The 17,998-nt window shown below is 46.7% G+C and overlaps 2 protein-coding genes across 2 annotated transcripts; both read left to right on the top strand.

Moving 5' to 3' along the window:
* Positions 1–3,850: 3,850 nt before the first annotated feature.
* On the top strand, positions 3,851–7,328 carry LOC149335789 (uncharacterized). The gene is made up of 2 exons (XM_089552363.1): positions 3,851–4,148; positions 5,603–7,328. The coding sequence occupies exons 1-2, from the start codon at positions 3,858–3,860 to the stop codon at positions 6,326–6,328; spliced, it is 1,017 nt and encodes a 338-aa protein (XP_089408489.1). The 5' UTR covers positions 3,851–3,857; the 3' UTR covers positions 6,329–7,328.
* Positions 7,329–11,019: 3,691 nt separating this feature from the next.
* Positions 11,020–16,587, top strand: LOC149335788 (uncharacterized). Its single transcript, XM_089554006.1, has 3 exons — positions 11,020–11,046; positions 13,200–13,520; positions 14,377–16,587. Exons 1-3 carry the CDS (start codon positions 11,020–11,022, stop codon positions 15,436–15,438), a joined length of 1,410 nt encoding a protein of 469 aa, XP_089410132.1. The 3' UTR covers positions 15,439–16,587.
* Positions 16,588–17,998: the final 1,411 nt, after the last annotated feature.

Raw genomic sequence — 17,998 nt, 5'->3', positions numbered from 1 at the left:
GTTCCCTAAAGGTGCCCTAAAGAGGATTCTGAGCTTGTCTTTATACAGCGGGAACTCTACCTACACGCTCCGAGCATTCTTGGAAACTTCGAATTATTTTCCTCTGGCTGATCTTCCTATTAAATTCAGTTAAACGTCCTGGCACCCTCTTCTTTATTTTTAGCTGGCCTCCGAGAGCAGGCGAAGTCAACCAACGCGCGGAGTGCCTTTATCCAGTCACGTGGCGGCTTCGCTTTCGCTTTTACTTTTTTCTCTTGGGGAGGGGGGGGGGGGGGGTTGTGACTAAATATTTTTAGTAGACAACATAACCGCAAACTAGGCCCAAGGAAATAAAAATACGCGTGGACTCTTTGCTTTCGCAGGTCATTGCGTATCAATCCGCCGATGGCAGCGTGGCAACACACCACGCGATTGGCTGAAAGGCACTCCTAGCGTTGGCTGAGTGCTCCTACTCTCGGAGGTCAGGTTAACAAAGAAAATGGCTGGAGTCGGGACGTTCGACCCGATTTATTAGAAAAATTGGCAGCAAGGGACAATAATTCGAAGTTTCTAAGAATTGCTCCGAGCGTGTAAATCGAGTTCCCGCAGTAAAAAGGCGATCTCAGAATAATTTATTAGTGCACCTTTGAGTTTTAACACTGGAAGCACAGACATAACAGCATGAAGCAGCGTGTAGTTTGAAAACGGAGGCTGTGGATAGCACCTCAAACGTGCGTGGTCTCTCGACCCGTGGCAGTATGGAGATCATTACGTCAAAGCTCCACGCACCTTAGATTTGCGTCGGACACACGTTCTTGGTTCCCTCGGAAAAAAGGGCATCCGCATAAACGTAATTAATACTTTGAGCGCATATTAATGCCATTGAACACGACAATGCGGTATTTGATATGTGCGTCACAAGTGAATACCTTTAAGAGGACGTCGGCGGTAGTGCATTTAGTGTAAGAGCGTACGTTGTTGGGCTAGTCGGTCAATCATAGTAAATACAAGGGGGGTACTGCGCACGAAAAGACATGGACAAGAAGATAACACAACAAGCACAGACTCGCGACTAACTTTATGTGAAAAAACGACACTCCTTTTATAGTTTCAAACTGTCACATTACACACATGTGATGTGACACGAATGTGCATTTGGTGTGTTTGTGTGTGATTCGATAGAATATATGGGATTCTAAGAAGGTTTAAGCAGGGGCTTAAAAGACGTTAGGACTAATGAGAATTCGCTTTTGATAACAGCTGCACGGTAAACATTGGATGAACGTTCTCGCAAGCATTCATTGTTGCGAGGAATCGGAACACTTATGAGCAAGAGAAGAAGAGCGCCTCCTCGTCAGAATTCTCACCAACACTGTACTGTGCCCGGCGGTGCTAAGCCATTTCAACACATCCTTTGATGGCGCGTGTCAGTTCTTTGGGGAGGTGGCTGAAACCTTCCACATGGTTTGGGCGTGCGAATCAAACCCATCTCCCCCAAACCCACCAGAGAGTACTGGGAGGCGACCCTGCTCGGCTGTTTAGACCTCAAGGCCCAAAAGGCCTTGGTTCAACGGACGCGGGCGGCGTTGCTTGCGAATGCACCAAGTATTGTAAGGGAAAAAGGGCTCTACCCCAATCATCTCTCTAGTTATTTAATGGCTGATAAATTCTTTTTGCTACCAACACCTACTCATACTAGTTCAGCACCTTACAAAATGCGGCCTCCTAAAGTGAATGCATCAGACTACCATTAATTGTTGAATAGTAACTTTAACGAAATATTTCTTATGTCACTGAATGTGAAGCTTGAATCGCACATCTTTGGCGCTTAAAGGATGCCTGCTGTCGTCTGGGGTTTTATTTATTTCGTATTTATTATCGCTACAGTTACGCTGGTCAGAGACAAGACTAAAGGAGCACACCGACTGTTCACATTGGTTTGTAGTCCATTGTAACTCTACATCAAATACGCATGCAGTTGTGTTACCAACTACCTAAAGTTTAAGCCATAACAAGGGCATTTTGAGAGTCTTGGCGATTGCACGTCAAGGCTGAGGAGCAGTTAATTCGTGGGCTACTGCGTTATTTTCCCGCAGACCTCTGACGAGCGCAAGCCATTGGGATACCACGATCTCCGCCCTTACAAAAATTTTTTACACAGTGCATAGACTGTCCATACACTTTTATCGTGTCTATAGACTCTCTATGAACAAATCCTAGAGAACAATCTGTAGGCAATACAAATGTTGTTGGCAGTCTACAGACAATCTATAGATTTATGGCCATACGCTTTTAGTAGACTTTTGTTTATAGGCAGTCTATAGACTATGAATAGACAAAAATAATATCTACACGAAGGCAGTAGATTCTATAAGAAGTCTATAGACTGTCTATAGACCATTTCTATAAGGGCGGAAAGCCATGGTAAAAGGAAGGTAAGATTTTAGTGAGATGAAGTACGTGCACGAAAAGCTCAAGCAGGTTACTAGGTCGAAACTTCTTTCGGGAGGATGATCGGTAATTGAATATCAATCGTGCATTTGGCTTCTTTACCCTGGTTGTAGGCAGTTTCAGGGACCCTTCGTAGTGCCTTAAATGACGCTTAATTTGGAGGCGAACGCGTTTTCTTATGGTGAATTTTTATGGTGTAAAGGGATCTCTGGCCAAAGAGCACCAAGGCACAGGTTGTTTTCGTCTACTAAAAATGTGGTCAAAGACCCATTTCTCAAGCATTTCACACTAAAGAAGCCGAGCAGCAGGCAGAGGCAAGCTTGTTCCCGTTTTATCACCGGTCGGTACCCGGCAGTAGTGGAAATTGAACCCTTTATCTCCGGCGTACGGTGCGCATTCTCAAACCACAAGGTCACCACTGCGATATTATGCGTTTTCCCTTGTTCCGCTTTGTCGTTCGAATACATTCACGCTGATGCGCTTCCAAAAGCCTTAGTAAAAAGAAAGTAGATATGAGGGCTGCGATAAGGGCCACGTGCCACGGGTGATATGGTCAAACGAGTTACTCTTACTGAATGGCCGGCCTCATCTTGAATTCGTAGGCAAGCTTTGATATTTTACCGAGAGTAAGAGCCTCACGGCACTGTCAGCAAAGAGCTGTATGGTAAATGTCTTTCAACTGCCTCGCCTTTCTACTTCCTACGCTTCGGAACACTACTTTTCAGTTTATGCAGGGAGAGGAATCCCTGCTGATAACAGTAAGGCAAATGCAACAACCATGGAAGAAATGGAAGGAAGATGGATACGAGTGGTTGGCTTGAAAAAGTTGCAGGGTTTTAACGTAGACGTGCGAAAGCTTTCGCTCACAGATGGAAGATGGAGACATCGACGTGAGATGCGCAACGTGAACCTGTCTTGCAGTTTAAGAGGAGGGGACATTGGCTACGGCGATGGCATAAGCGCTCCCGTGCAGCAGCCAGCAACGCTTATCTGTTCGCGCCGCTGGGGGTTCGAAACCCACTCATGGCAATATCTTTTAGTATTGAAGCTTGGCCAAGGTCAGCCTCAAGGTCATGCAAACCACATGTTTCTTGTTTGTGTTTGACCATGTTCAGAAGTGCATACGCATTAAAGCTATACTGGAGTGACAAAGCGTTGCCGTTAAATAAACGAACGCCTCTTCAACACCTATAGCGCTCAAAGGTAACGCGGTTGATAGGAAGAAAGACAATAATCGTTGAAACGGGCGCGATAAGCGGGGCGGTGGACAGATCGTTAGAACGCTGGGAAACAATAGCGCGGTATCTTGACGTTGCTGTAGTAACCGACGGCGAAGTGGTTGGCGTCTAAAGGCGACGCATTCGACCCGGTGATAAAATAACTTATCATTCTGCCTCAGTGCAGTAGCGGAAACCGAGAAGATCGCCATGCCGGATCCGAGAACAAGTACGTTGTACCGCTTGCGCGATCACGTCGCCGGCGTCAATTGGCGCCCAACGCGGTTCGCCGAAGCCATCCACGTCACTCGCGTCTGTGGCCTCTGCCACATGATTCCTAATAGAACGGTGCTCCTTCCCTGCTCGCACTCTCTCTGCGAATCCTGTTTAGACGCCAGCGCCCAAGATGGCGGCGGTGTTTGTCCCCTGGACAGGGAAGCCTTCGCCGCGGACGAGTGTATTTGGAATCCGTATCCCTCCAGGAAAGCAGTAGCATTGAAGGTTAGTGCTGGTTTCTTCGTGTTTAAAATACTGTTGTAACAAACGCTTCTTCGCGCTGCCGCTTCGGCTGTTCCGGATTTCTGCGTCGGCGTTGTCGGCGTAACCTCCATCCCGAGTAGCAAAGTGAAACGTCACCCGCAAGGTGGCGCCAAGGGAGGTTCCCGGTGTGTGACTCGCAGCTTAACACACCATATGAAGAGCTGCGCTCGAACCTTGCATTGCCGAATATCGTAATCGTGTACCAGTTTTCCTTCTGAGGACCAAACAATTCTCAAGTGTTGCAGAATGGCTTTATGTATGGAACTGAAACGAGCCCGAAAGGTCTTTGACGCGTAGCGACACGATACGAGCCCAGCTGTGCGTGCGATGTATAGTGCGATGGGCCCGTTTTCAAAAGAGATGTTCACCAAATGCATGAATTTAGTGCGTGCTGCTTTATTGTTCTTTTACAGTCCAAATTGATTTTAGCTGTCCAGTGGACATTGTAAACGTCCTGATTGGCTCTCGGTACAGCGATAACCTAAATAGAGTTGCCTAAAAGTGTTACCTAAAATAGAGTTACCTAAAATCACTGGAACAATAGGGAATTTAAAAAAATATCCTTTCTACACAAACTAAGCTGCTGGGTTGCAACTCACTGCTCAGCTCACATTTCAATTATTGGCAGTTATTACGGCGTGCTGCTACATTAACAAACCTTGAACGCATTTATTTATTCAAAAAAAAAGATATCTCCGGCATGCGTATAAGTCATCGTAGGTACATCATAGCGCAGACTTCGAACCAACGTCATAATAACAAACCTACGTCATACCTACGAACCAACCTCATGCAAATAGACGAATTAAAGAAAAACGCATTAAGCTATCGAACAAGACATGGAGAGGAATGGATTGTGTCGACACCTCGTCTGAATCGTGGAAGAGAATGCATTCACTACACGCTTTCGTCTCTTCTTAACATGCATCATGCCACCAATTTCGATTTGTTTGCATGTTTGCGACGGGAACTGCACACTAGGTATACATTTAACATAGCTTAAGTTTACTTGTATACATATTGCTTTTTCTTGTGTTATTTCTGTATTCTTTGGTGTATCCCTCGTTGATTTAAAACTGTACAACCGTTCGTACTGCCTCGCTGTTGAACTTTAGGCTTGTAGACTCATCAAGTTTTTTTTTCTACAACGCCTCCATCTGTACAGTAAGGTGTAAAAATAAACTGATTTGATTTTGATTTGAGTTACCCGACCGTAGATAAATCTTGAATGAGAGATAAACCTCAAACTAACTTCTGCTCTTGTACCGTGCATCGACAATCACGTCAGATTGTCATGTCAGATCACCTCAGCGCTCTAGGCCGAATGTGAGAAACGCCCTTTCATACAATTTCCTGGCTCGACTTGGAATCGCTTCAATTACCACTGAGCCCATCTCTATTTTTTCTTCTTGAAGGCTCACTGCTGGAACCAACCCCATGGATGCGAATTCGTGGGCACCATGGACGCCATCTTGAGACACTACGAGGCTGAATGCACATTTCCCACAGTAGAGTGCCTGCAGTGTGGAGTACCGGTTCTGCACAATGAGCTGGCGAAGCACTACGTTACTGGGTGCAAAGCAAGCACTCACTTGCCCTCTAAAGACCACGATGTCTCAGTCACTATGGGTGATATCAGAGCAGCTGTGGAAGAACTGAAGGCTTACGTGAGAGATCCGCACCACGACCAGCTGTCAACTCTTCCGACTCAAGTGAACCAACTCATGGAGCACTGTAGGCAGGACGCCACACGTTTGATGGAAACCATGAGTTTGCTTACTAACTCAACAGAGAATATAAAGATGGAGGTGGCACGAATCGCAAGCACTTTGTCTTTTACACCTGCGGAAGACCGCCATCGTCGAGGAGGTTCAGCAGATGAAGCCGGAGGTGATGTTTCTGGAGCCGGTTCCAACGGAGCATCCATACCATGGCGCACAGAGAAGATGCTGATTCTTCGCCGCCTGGAAACGTTCACAAAAAATTCACTAAATGCTCTGGAGCAGCTAAGAAAAAGCGTTCAACCAGGCACGCGTTCGACACTCATCAGTGAGACCAGAGCCTGCCCACTTACCACGGTTGAGCAGCTGAGCGACGCTGAAAAGCTGTCATCAGACTCGCTATCTAGCACATGTTATTAATTGAAGCTATGCAACGCTAACGAGTTTTTGAGGTGTGTAAATGAAATTGGGTGGAAGAAAAGAGCACAGATGATTTTATGGGATGGAAGGGACAGGTATTTCAAGGTGACCTTCGCCACCGAAAAGTACAACAATGACATCAGGTTGTACTTGTGTTCGGAGTGCTTCTGTCTCCTCTCGGCTACTCGTTTGCCAAATGGCCCATGCAAAGTGACATTGCTGCATAAAGACTATGTGAAGAGACATGAGATGAAGGTATTCCCTCTTACACTTGCTCCGGACCCACTTTATTGCCGCTTCGATTTCTGGACGGAACTTCAGCCTATCAAGGACGGAGGATTCCTGCAAGACGGACAGTTGCACTTTCTGTTGTCCATGAGCGAACAGTGAACTAAAGCGTCGGGTCGTTGGGTACCTATTCGTCAGCAACATTGGTTTTTGGTTTGGTTTTTTGGGGTTTAACGTCCCAAAGTGACTCAGGCTATGAGAGACGCCGTAGTGAAGGGCTCCGGAAATTTCGACCACGTGGGGTTCTTTAACGTGCACTGACATCACACAGTACACGGGCCACTACAATTTCGCCTTCATCGAAATTCGACCACCGCGGTCGGGATCGAATCTTCGTTTTCGGGTCAGCAGCTGAGTGCCATAACCACTGAGCCACCACGGTGATCCCCAAGATTGAGTTTGCGTTCGTTCAGTTTTCATTTACAGGCTGACTTTACGTTCCACCATCCGCCTCTATTATCATTATTTACCTCTGCCTGGGTGCTGCACGTTTTGTTTCCTTTCAGAAAACGACAACCTGAAAGAGTGAGACGGCTTGTACATTCCACAACCTTCATGCTTATTGAACTGAACCTGAAAAATATACTGCTATAACCCTATATACAAGGCGTGGACAGATAGGCATATGGAAACGGTCATTAACAAAAATCTTTTAAGTGAAGAGCCACAACATAAAGAGGAGGGGGGGGGGGGTATTTTTTTTTTTAATTTCTGGCAACACGCATGATTTTTCGATTTCTCCGCAAGATAGCGCAAACTGGCGACAGCTGCCTGCGTGCCCCCCTCTTCTAGAAACTAAAGAAAGCTGTCTTTAGCGGCAGAAAATGGGAAAGGCAGATGCCAGAGAGTCGCGAAGCGCACTTGAACCCGCCTGGAGCCGCATGCTGCTCTTGAGCTGAGATAGGCCACCTCGCTTTATACAATGCTTAAATAAATTTTACACTTGAACATGTCTGGTTTCCTGCTCTCCCGAAGACGTATATATATGGTGTGATCTTATATATAGTCTCATCAGACCGCTCTCCCCGTAAAAGGAGCTCTTGTAAGTTAGAAAATACCAAAAACACTAAATACACCTGTCATCATCACTGACCCATGTTGCAAGTAAAATACAGGCATCACCAACGATTTTTGAACGTAGATCCTGGAGGCTACACTTACCGTCATTCTTTACAAATCAGCGGCAATCCGTCCTTTTCGGTAACGGCGTAACGAGTTTTAATAGACTAGCGGAAAAAAAATTTAATCAAATTTTATTCCGGATAAACGCATCTTTTCCTTATGAAAAACCGTCAACATACTCAGCAAGCGCGAAAGAAGTCATTTTCCGCTCAGAATAATAATTGCATGGAGTTGGTAAGTGCATTAAATTTCGAGTCTTGGCCTCGGTGCTTGATGTCGAAGTGTCACCGACAAAAATTTTTCCAGCATGGCAGATATTTTGCAGCTGCTGCATTTGCACAAGGCATGAAAACCACAGAACATAAATTATAGGCATCAGCATACGTAATAGCCCGAAGTGTTCTTGCGTTTAAAGCTGTAGACAGATGAATTTTCGAACACCAACAAACTATATGAGTTGTTTCATGGGAATAAACAGATACCTCCTCGGAAGTTTCAGTCGCAGGCGTTAAGCGGAACATAATTTAATATGATTTTATATTTTTTCCACATAGCCGCTCAGCTATTCCACCCAGGTCGAATGACGTCAACATGCGCTTGCCCCAAGTATTATGACGTCATAGTACCCAGTGGTTGTTCAAAAGAACTACCAGTGCTTGCCGGCGACGTCAACGTCACCAGTATTGTGGCAGTCCAGGCTGAACGGTCAACCGTGACGTAAGGTACACATCACCGCTCGCACCGACCGAGATGGAAACTACCGGGTGACAATCGTTTGTATTTAATTTTTAACTTTGCGCACTGGTTCAGATTTTGACGATGTGCGGCCCTTACAAGAAAGCTGTATTTTCTTGCTGTTATGCGTACCCCGTCCATGCCATGGCCCGCGGTTTGAGACGAATTCGTATTCTACTGAGGGACTCTCAATGTATGTAACGCATTGAACGCAGATGATATCAGGACTGGGGGGAACCACCACCGTTTAGAAAGGTTCGTAGGGAACGTTATTGGCAGGCGTAACATCTGCCCAAGTTATTCCCAATAATGATAAGAATAAGGCACCTGTCGCGACACTTTTGGCGACTTTTTTAAAAAAAATTACCTACTGCCGAGTAGGGAGATTTTGCAGCACCGCGTACGGTATAATGTAGGCTGTGAATGCTACGCCCGATATAAACATTTTGATATTTTTCGTCTCTGGTTGCATATGAGCTGTAACGTCGTAAAGCTTGGCATGGGGTTTAATATAAAACGTGGGGGAGGGTTCCGGATTAATTTCTACTAGGTTTTTTTTAGCGTGGATAGAAATATCAAAGCCAACTGTCTTAACGGCCCTGTTTCGTATTCCGCCTCAATTAAAGTGCGGCCGCCAGAGGTTGAATTCGATCCCGCCACTTTGGCCGGACCAGCCGAACGTGAAGATCACTGAGCCACTACCTCGGGTTTGACTTCAGCCCTTTTCAACAGCTTTTTGTTGTGTATCTGGCTGTTTGACGGCGCTGCCCGTGACAGTTGTAGCTACGCCTCGTCAAGTTTCGTAGCGCCACTAACCTCATGTACGCACCTTGACGCCTCCGTTGGCAGAACTGAACTGCATGGCGAGAATAGTGGAAATAACAAACATACACTCGCCAAAAAATGTGATCAAGGGACCCGTACGGGCCCCAAAACGTCGCGTTTCCTTTTCAACAATTGGTTGGCGTGTGTATGTTCGTGATTTCCACTATGTTCGCTCCTCGCGAGACGATATTCCGTCGAACTCTGGACTATGTGCATTGCGAGGAACCAGCGCGAAACCAAAGAATACGTCACCCACGCCGCGGTCTTTTTGTTCCGTTACGAATTCTAGCTCGCAGTTCTTCCGGACGGCAGGCGGAGTGCGTCGCGCCGGCATAAGCGGATGTCACCTGGTCGTCAACTTCCGGATTACACGCGGCTCCGTGCCGCTGGCGCGCCGTGGAGCGGCTCTGAAGGGCATCTGGGGTACTATTGCTCAGGCGTGGTGAAAGCCGCAGGCGGGCCCCCAGGCACCCGTCGTCGAGGCACCCACGGTCACTACTCCGGCGGCTCGGAGCCGCGTTCGATATGGAAGCGGACGACCGTGTACGCAGATAGCGTATACCCGGCGAGCTGATAGATAGCGACAGGAAGGAGGGATCGTGGATGAATGGCGAACCTAGTTTGTTTAGCTCGCTTAGCTGCTGGGGTGGCTGGGGTTGCTGGAGCCTGGACTACAGTGGTGGCGTGGCGTGTAGCTGCGAAGTGGTACGTGCTGCTCTTCCCAAGACCCGGGACCGGGACGCCGGTCGAGGATAAAATAGCCGATTAAGTGCTGCTATTGCCCCTTTTCTTCTGTATGTTTTAGAGTTTATTTATTTATTTATTACAATACCCTCAGGGCCCGCAGGGCTTTATAGAGGGGGTGGGTGAAAGAAGAAGGAAAACACATTGCAACAAAGTACAGGCAAAAGGCAAAAAATCATGATGCAGACGCTTGTTCGATGATGTGCTTGGTGATAAGTGGCTTGAAAGATGACGCGTCTTCAGTGCAGGCGATATGGGGTGGAAGGTGGTTCCAATCTATGCCAGTCTTTGGTAAGAAAGAATTAAAAAGCACATTCGTTTTACACGTTGGAATTGAAACTTTATGCGAATGATCAACACATGATGACACGTATGATGGTATAGAAGAAAAAAATTCCTGTTTTAGTGTCTCGTTATGAAAGAAAATGCTGTGGAAAAGACTGAGGCGTGAAATATTTCTGCGAACTGCGTGATTAGTCAGACCAAGTTTAGTTTTCATTAAAGAAACACTAGCCGTGCGAGAATAATTGGAAAGGATGCCCCAGAACTGCGCCCAGCACAGCTAAATGCTTTCGTTGGTTCAGCGGATGAAATTACTGCGTTGGTGCCAATGTAAGGGGATACCATGCCTACGCCCCCCCCCCCCATTCTATCTCTCTTTTTCTTTCTTTCATTGCGGTTTTACGTCCCAAAGCGACTCAGGCTATGAGGGACGCCGTAGCGAAGGGCTCCGGAAATTTCGACCACCTGGGGTTCTTTAACGTGCACTGACATCGCACAGTAAAAGGGAATCTAGAATTTCGCCTCCATCGAAGTTCGGCCGCCCCGACCGGGATCCTTCCGTTCTATAACACTCTAACCTGCAGGACCACCGCTCCAATCAGATCACGCGTGATGTCTGGCAGGTCACGTGGTAAGAAGGACCTCCTTGCCCCTCTTGGAATTTTTCCTTGAAGCCACCGCATACTCCACAACTCATGACGCAACTGCAGCTTTCCCTTGTGGTACGAAGGAAAATGCAATGATTTACGAACTATTTTCTAAAGCGCATTCAGTGCACATCGTGTGCAGTATAAAATACTTATGAAGTACCATACATACAATTGCAAATAAAAATTCTCCGTAAACATTGTTTCCATAACTCGAAAGCATGGGTAACGCACTCGGAGGAACAATAAAATAAGGAAAGAAGGAATTGATATTGTTATCACCTGAGTCGTGTTTTGTCTACAGCCTACGATGCACAACATATAAGGCCTCGCAGCCATCGCGCTAAACCCTCATGGTTATACACCGTACACAGACTCAATGGCGGCCATAAAGGCGCTCTAGATAGGAAACGTACCGTCACCCTTAAAGGCGACCTGCACACCGCGCTATAATACTTACGACCTCGCGGTGTCATACTCCGATGGGACTCTGGCTATGCTGGAATCGCAGGAAACGAGCTGGTCCATCGACTCGTCCGCGACATCACGCACCGGGCACCTTCAATCTCGTGGCTTTTACCGCCGGCAAGGGAAGATAACGTTGCGTGCAAACGCAACATATACACCTTATGACAACGTGAGGGACACCCTCCAGACATGGTCTTTCCCCCACCCAGTGCTACCAGCACCATCATTCCACAAACTCCGCCAAATACAGCTGAACATATTACACACCCCTGCCGGGTCCTACCTGAATCGCCTCCGAGCTACCCCAGTCGTAACTTCCCTGGACCTTACGCAAACCTAGAGAATTATCTTTAAACATGCCCAGTCGCCATGCAGTCCCCCCACTTTCCTTACCCACCCCAACTATTTTGAAGAGTTTGGTTAGCTTTGGACCAGTTTTATGATCAACTCGTCCTGGTGGAACAAACCCGGTCTTACCTTAGCGACTACAACGAAGTCGCCCATTAAACTGCGGTCTCTCTCCATTAGGTGACGCCCAAGTGAGGATAAAGCCAGAGAGAGGAATTTTAGTGAGGAAAAGGTGGAGAGAGGATAAAGCCAGAGTTACTTAGATAACTCAGTGAAAACGCACTCGTGCCGATGGATAAATTGTATGTCTTAATACCAGTCGTTTATTCATCTTAGGCATTGCCAGAGTTCTGGGAGATAGAGTTTCTCTAAACTCGAGCTATCCTGCATCAGGCGGGTATCGCTCGAAGCCTTCGCAAATCGACAGCAGAAATAACTCGAATGCGATAGGAACGGCGTGGCACATGTGATAAGCTCAAGCTATAATTCTATTTCTTTTTTTGCAAATCAGCCAGATTAGGATCATCCGACTGAAGAAGGTGCTTTCTTATCCTCCTTTCCTGCCCTCTACGTAGAGGTGGGCTAACCTTCGCGCCTGCGCCTCGGTTGTGGAGTAGAGTATAGAGAACTACGTTGGTGGCGCCCAACGACGACACGCGGATGAACTGAAGCACCTGCAAGCGGCAGCAAGCAGCCTCAGATATCCGTTCAAACATCGCGCTTTACATGGCTAGCGGCGCGGCGCAGCAACTGAATGGCGGCGTGTAATGGGCTCCCACTGCAAAGTGTGCGATGAGGCTAGCACTTAAAAAAAATATAGGAGGCTCCGCTTTTGCAATATGCCGCTATCCTACAGCTGACTAGCTCAGAGAGTCAGACTTTTCATATTTTGTAGCGGGGAATATTATCCGTGCCCTGTCAGCTCGGAGCGGCATGCCATTATTTGCCAACTGGCGCTGCCTCCTATATTTAGCAGGTGCCGTTGCACTTTTTTTTTTCAGTTGTTGCAGATCAAGAGGTAACTCCGGGTGATAATATGCGGACAGCGATTGCACCCAAAGTGGCGAAAGAAGAATGAAGGGTGAGGGGTTGTCTTAAGGGGTTTGTTCGAATGACAAAGTTGTTGATAAAAATATATCCGCCCGCTTGGCAACTTAATGCGGCGACCACCAGCAGCACACACAGCTGATAGCGTCGACGAGAAGGACGATGATATATTTGAACTCTCCATGATAACGGAGTGCGGGGAGATGGTCGCAAGAGCTTTAGTCCGAAGTCCCGTGATATCTTCCTGTTACCCTAGCAACAAACGGGAGGTGTTCGCCTGCAGGAGATATGGTCGAGCAGCATTAAGCGACCGCTATTGTTCTGCGGCAGTGCAGGGGCGGAGGCCGAGAACACCGCCATGCTAGATCCTGTGCCCGGAGCGCTGTACCGGCTCCGCGACCACATCTCTGGCACGGCCGCTCAATGGAGAGCGCGGCCGTGTCTCTGGCGTCAACTGGCGACCGACGCTGTTCGCAGATGTCGTTCCCAACATCCGCATATGTGGTCTTTGCCACATGATTCCTAAGAAGACGGTAACTCTCCCCTGCGAGCATTTTCTCTGCGAGTCCTGCCACAGAGCCAGCGCACAAGATGGCGGCGGCGTGTGTCCGCTGGACAGGGAGGCCTTCGGTGAGGACGAGTGCAGCTGGAACCCGTTCACCAGTAGGAAAGCGAGAGAGTTGAAGGTGAATTATGTTTCTATCTTGTACAAAGGGCAAAACGCCTGCCTATAACACGTTCTGGGCCTGTTTCGGGCTGAACACGCGATATCTAGCGATAACATTAGGTTAAAAATGGTCTGGGTGTAAGCATGCTCAGTTAAGCTCGTAAAATTTCTTCGTCATTTTTCGCCTTCCTTTCGGTAGTGGCTTTGGGAGCTGCGGAACGCAGTTCGGCTGTTCTAGAAAGGCGTTTTGCCCTGTATACAAATGCATCCGTAACATGTGAAGTTCCCTTCGCCCTATCGCTGCCGCTGCATTGTTGAGGGGAAGCATTGGTAAAGCCGTCAGTGAATAGATTTTCTGCTGGTTTAAGCTCATCCACTGTAAGGTTGCAGTAGTCTACCGGATCCCTTTACCTTGCAGCCGTAAATATGCACGGTGTTTCACGTAAGACTTTTCAGAATTTTTAAAAATAGGCGTTTTGAGTTGGAACAGCGCTTTTTTCGGCATAGCATGCGGGCCCTTACGTACGGCGCCATATGAGCATAGTGTGGCGGGCTTCCTAGTCCGCGTGGCATATGCATTAGGGAACCCGTTCTCTGCAACGAGCTTGATGTGGGCAAAAGTTGAATTTTCAAATTCTTAGAATTTGAAATTGATTTCTTCTGTGGCGACCCAACTGTGAATGCCCTGATTTAATCCTTGCGAATCGAAGCTGTAGTGCATGTTACGTGCCATTAGCCTTGTCTGTTTGGTGATAGCATCATAGACGTCCTTTCAGCAATTACAAGTTATTGCAGTAGATATATTTCGCTCCAGTTCATCCTCAAACATTAAACTTATTCACTACTGAGCCCATCTCCATTTTTTCTTCTTGAAGGCTCACTGCTGGAACCAACCCCATGGATGCGAGTTCGTGGGCACCATGGAAGCCATCTTGAGACACTACGAGGCTGAATGTATATTCTACGCAGTCGAGTGCCAGCAGTGCGGAGTAGCAGTTCTGCACAGCGAGCTGACAGCGCACTGCGTGGCTGGATGCAGCGGCGGCCTTCTTTTACCCAATACAGAGCCCAATGGCATACCCACTATGCATGACATCAGTGCAGCTGTGGAAGAACTGAAGGCTTTCGTGAGAGATCCCCAGCACGACCAGCTGCCAGCTCTTCAGAGTCAAGTGAACCAACTCATGGAGCAATGCAGGCGGGATGCCACAAGTTTGATGGAGACCATGCGTTTGCTCACTCAGTCAACAGATTGTATAAAGGGGGAGGTGACACGAATCGCAAGCACCGCGCAACAGGACCGCTCTGTGGGTGGCTCAGGGGAAGAGGTTAGCGCCGGTATCTCTGGAGCCGGATCAGGCAGGGCGCCTATACCAAGGCGCGCGGAAAAGATGCTCATTCTTCGCCGTCTGGAAGTGTTCACAAAACATTCACTGAATGCTCTGGAGCAGCTGCGAGGTGGGACAATAGGCATACCGGTTACCATTCAGCCCCTGGAAGAAATTGAATGTCTATCAGAACCGAGCTACAGTCCGCATTATGTAGTGAAGCTGAGCAACGCTGACAAGGTATTGAGCAGTTGTCACTGTTTTGAACGAAAAAATTGGGGACAGCATATTATCTGGGATCGGAGGGACAGGTATCTCGTGGTTAAATTCTACACTGACTATTACGGTGATGCAGTCAAGTTATGGGTCCTTTTGGAACGGTTCTTCCTGCTTCCCTCAGCTCGCCTACCATCAGGTAGCCTTAGTGTGAGCGTGCTGCATCAAGACCCGAAAAAAAATCTTACGATGAGACCAATGCCATTTTTATTGTTGCCGCACTGTTTTCGTTGCTGCAACAGATTTTTCACGGAAATTCAAATGGTCAAGGACAGTGGATTCCTCCTCAACAAAGAACTGCGCTTCAAGTTATCTTTCAAGAAGGATGGATAGCTGGGCGAGTTTGTAATAATACATTGTGGGAGGGAACAGAGTTTCGAGTCAGCGCTCGTCTTTGTGTCCTCTTGCTTCGTCTGTCGTCTTGTTCGCGCTGTTCCTTCCCACGATGAGTTATATTTCATCAAATGACTGAGCAAAGAGCGTTAACGTGAAGCAGCTTGCTGCCACCAATGTTGAGCTCGCTGTCGGTCTGCTAGTTCTGTCATCTCTAAATTGACACCAAGATGACAACGTCTTATTCATCTGATTATTGATGTTTAAGATACCGGGTGTTCAAGAGAACACTTTCAGAACGCGAATTTCAGTTTCGAAAACGCTATTACCCTTGGCGCTGAGGCTCAACAAAATTTGGCCGCATCGTGCGAAAATACATTCCCTTTCGAAAGCATACAGGCGAAGCAACGCCTCTAGCGCAAGTAATAGGTCGAAAAGCCCAAATTTTTCGATCCAGAGCGGCAAGAGTAATGGTGCTTTCGAAATTATAGAAAGCGATATGGCTATTACTACGTCAGGCTACAAATATCTATTATATACCAGGTGTCCCAGCTAAATGTAACCAAACTTTTAAAAAACACGGGGTGCCCTAGCTATCTGAAACCAAATGAGGGTTGTTTAGAATCGCGTGACCTAGTCTGCAGTATTTTTCTCGTTCTTCAAGGTTGACTAATTAGTTAAGCTCAATTAACTAACTTTCTAATTATGGACTTGAGGAACAAAGTATCAATGGAAAAGTTGTAGATCGCTTTGAGAAACAGCTTACTGAGACATTTGCAGCAAAGTAATGTTTACGTAAAGTAGTTTTTTTACCGGCCTTTAACCATAACCCGCACAATAAGAAAAAGCTTCCACATGACAACTGTGCCACTTCAACCTCCCAAGACGCGCCTTAAAGAATAAAATCCATTTTTTTCTGAAGTCCTCTCCTCGATGAGACTTTGGGTGCACATTGGGGCAGAGAAGTGAGCGAGCAGCTGGCCACGTGACAACTTTCTTTTAAGGCCAATAAATGAAGCTACGTAAATCGCAACTTGACGGAAACAGCACTACTAGCAGTTTTTCTAGGTGATCTAAAACGTTTGCATTGACACTTTCTTCCTGAAGTTAATAATTAAAAAGTTAGCTAATTAAACTTAACTAATTAATTAACTCTGAAGAGCGAAAAAGATACTCAAGACTAGGCCACGCGACTATGAACAACCCTGAGTTGGTTTCACTAGACTAGGTCACTTCGCCTTTTTTAAAAGTTTGGTTACATTTAGCTGGGACACCCGGTATATTAGAGATTGTTCATGCCTTCCGCCGACTAGCCCAGACATTAACAATAAAGGCACCCTGAAAATGGCATCTAGGAAGAAGCAACACAGAAACTATGTTTTCGCATTTCTTCGTCGTCCTCCTTTTTTCGTGCCGGTTAATGGCAATTTAATTTTTTTTTTTTACTCACAGAGCAGTCTGAAAACACCAGCCTGCTTATTCCTACCATGGTCTTCGGGCCAATTGTATTGCTCCGACAGAAAATGCTGCTATCATGCCAAATGCAAGGACGAAAATAAATTTGCATGCTTTCGCTTCGTAAGTGTTCCCTATCTTTGTGTCCCGCTGCAGGTAAACCGCTCCATGCTAACTAAGGAGAGGTTCCTTGCACTTGAAGTGAAAAGCACGGACATCATCGAGTTATTCCTACTCGTTCTGAATCCCGGTCTCTGACATTAAAATCGTTTTGGAGGGAACTAAAAAGAAAGTAGCATTTTTTATCGTGAAGTGCGACAGCCTTGGGAGCTTTCATTAAATTTAATTAAAAAGAAAACAATCCCGCCGACTGGGGAAGATGAAAATAGAAGTGTTCTTCAGATAATCAGGGATGTCGGCTTATATGGAGCCTTACAGTATTGTTGAGAAAAGACGTTATTTATTGAACTTCCAAATTTTCCCGGTAGACACTATGCTGCATCATGGTCTCTGTATGCGTTAAAATCAGTTCCTAATATTGAGGTCTGCCTCGCGTTTTCCAGTTTGTTAACCCCAAAATATCGAAAGTGGCAATGATACTTTACCTCCTGCTCTGTCTGTTCTTCGAAGCGTTCACGCACGTTTATCAGTTTATCAGAACGGTTATCGGGCGTTTTAATCGCAGAAATAGTTACATGCAGGATGTTTCACCTAAGACTGTGCAGTTTTTAAAAATAGGGTCTTTGAGTCTGAAGAGCGCTTTTTTAGCACTGCACTGTGAGCACTGTACTGCATCAGAATACAGCTAACACGTGCTAACTAGCACGCTGGTTAACTAATATTGAATAGGTAACTTCCGAACTATTACCTTTAGGTTCCTTAGTTATCAAGAGGCGTGAAGCCCACCGTAAATAATATCCACATAACTTTTTAGAATTTCGAAAACATGGTTACCGTCGGAGTTGTGGCCCAGCAAATTTTGGCGGCCAAATTTCGATGGAGGCGAAATTCTAGAGGCCCGTGTACTGTGGTGCACTGTGTACTGTGGTGTACTGTGGTGTTAAAGAACCCCAGGTGGTCGAAACTTCCGGAGCCCTTCACTGCG

Source organism: Amblyomma mixtum, chromosome 7 (assembly GCF_055824585.1).
Source record: "Amblyomma mixtum isolate Tamu chromosome 7, ASM5582458v1, whole genome shotgun sequence".
NCBI classification, from domain to species: domain Eukaryota; kingdom Metazoa; phylum Arthropoda; class Arachnida; order Ixodida; family Ixodidae; genus Amblyomma; species Amblyomma mixtum.
This window is presented reverse-complemented; position numbering and strand designations above follow the sequence as displayed.

Excerpts from the sequence above, each read along its gene's own strand:
- LOC149335789 (XM_089552363.1), top strand. The coding sequence starts at position 3,858 with ATGCCGGATCCGAGAACAAGTACGTTGTACCGCTTGCGCGATCACGTC. Across the intron at positions 4,149-5,602 it reads GGAAAGCAGTAGCATTGAAG|GCTCACTGCTGGAACCAACC; the intron begins GTTAGTGCTGGT and ends TTCTTCTTGAAG.
- LOC149335788 (XM_089554006.1), top strand. The coding sequence starts at position 11,020 with ATGACGCAACTGCAGCTTTCCCTTGTG. Across the intron at positions 11,047-13,199 it reads AACTGCAGCTTTCCCTTGTG|ATCCTGTGCCCGGAGCGCTG; the intron begins GTACGAAGGAAA and ends CCGCCATGCTAG. Across the intron at positions 13,521-14,376 it reads GGAAAGCGAGAGAGTTGAAG|GCTCACTGCTGGAACCAACC; the intron begins GTGAATTATGTT and ends TTCTTCTTGAAG.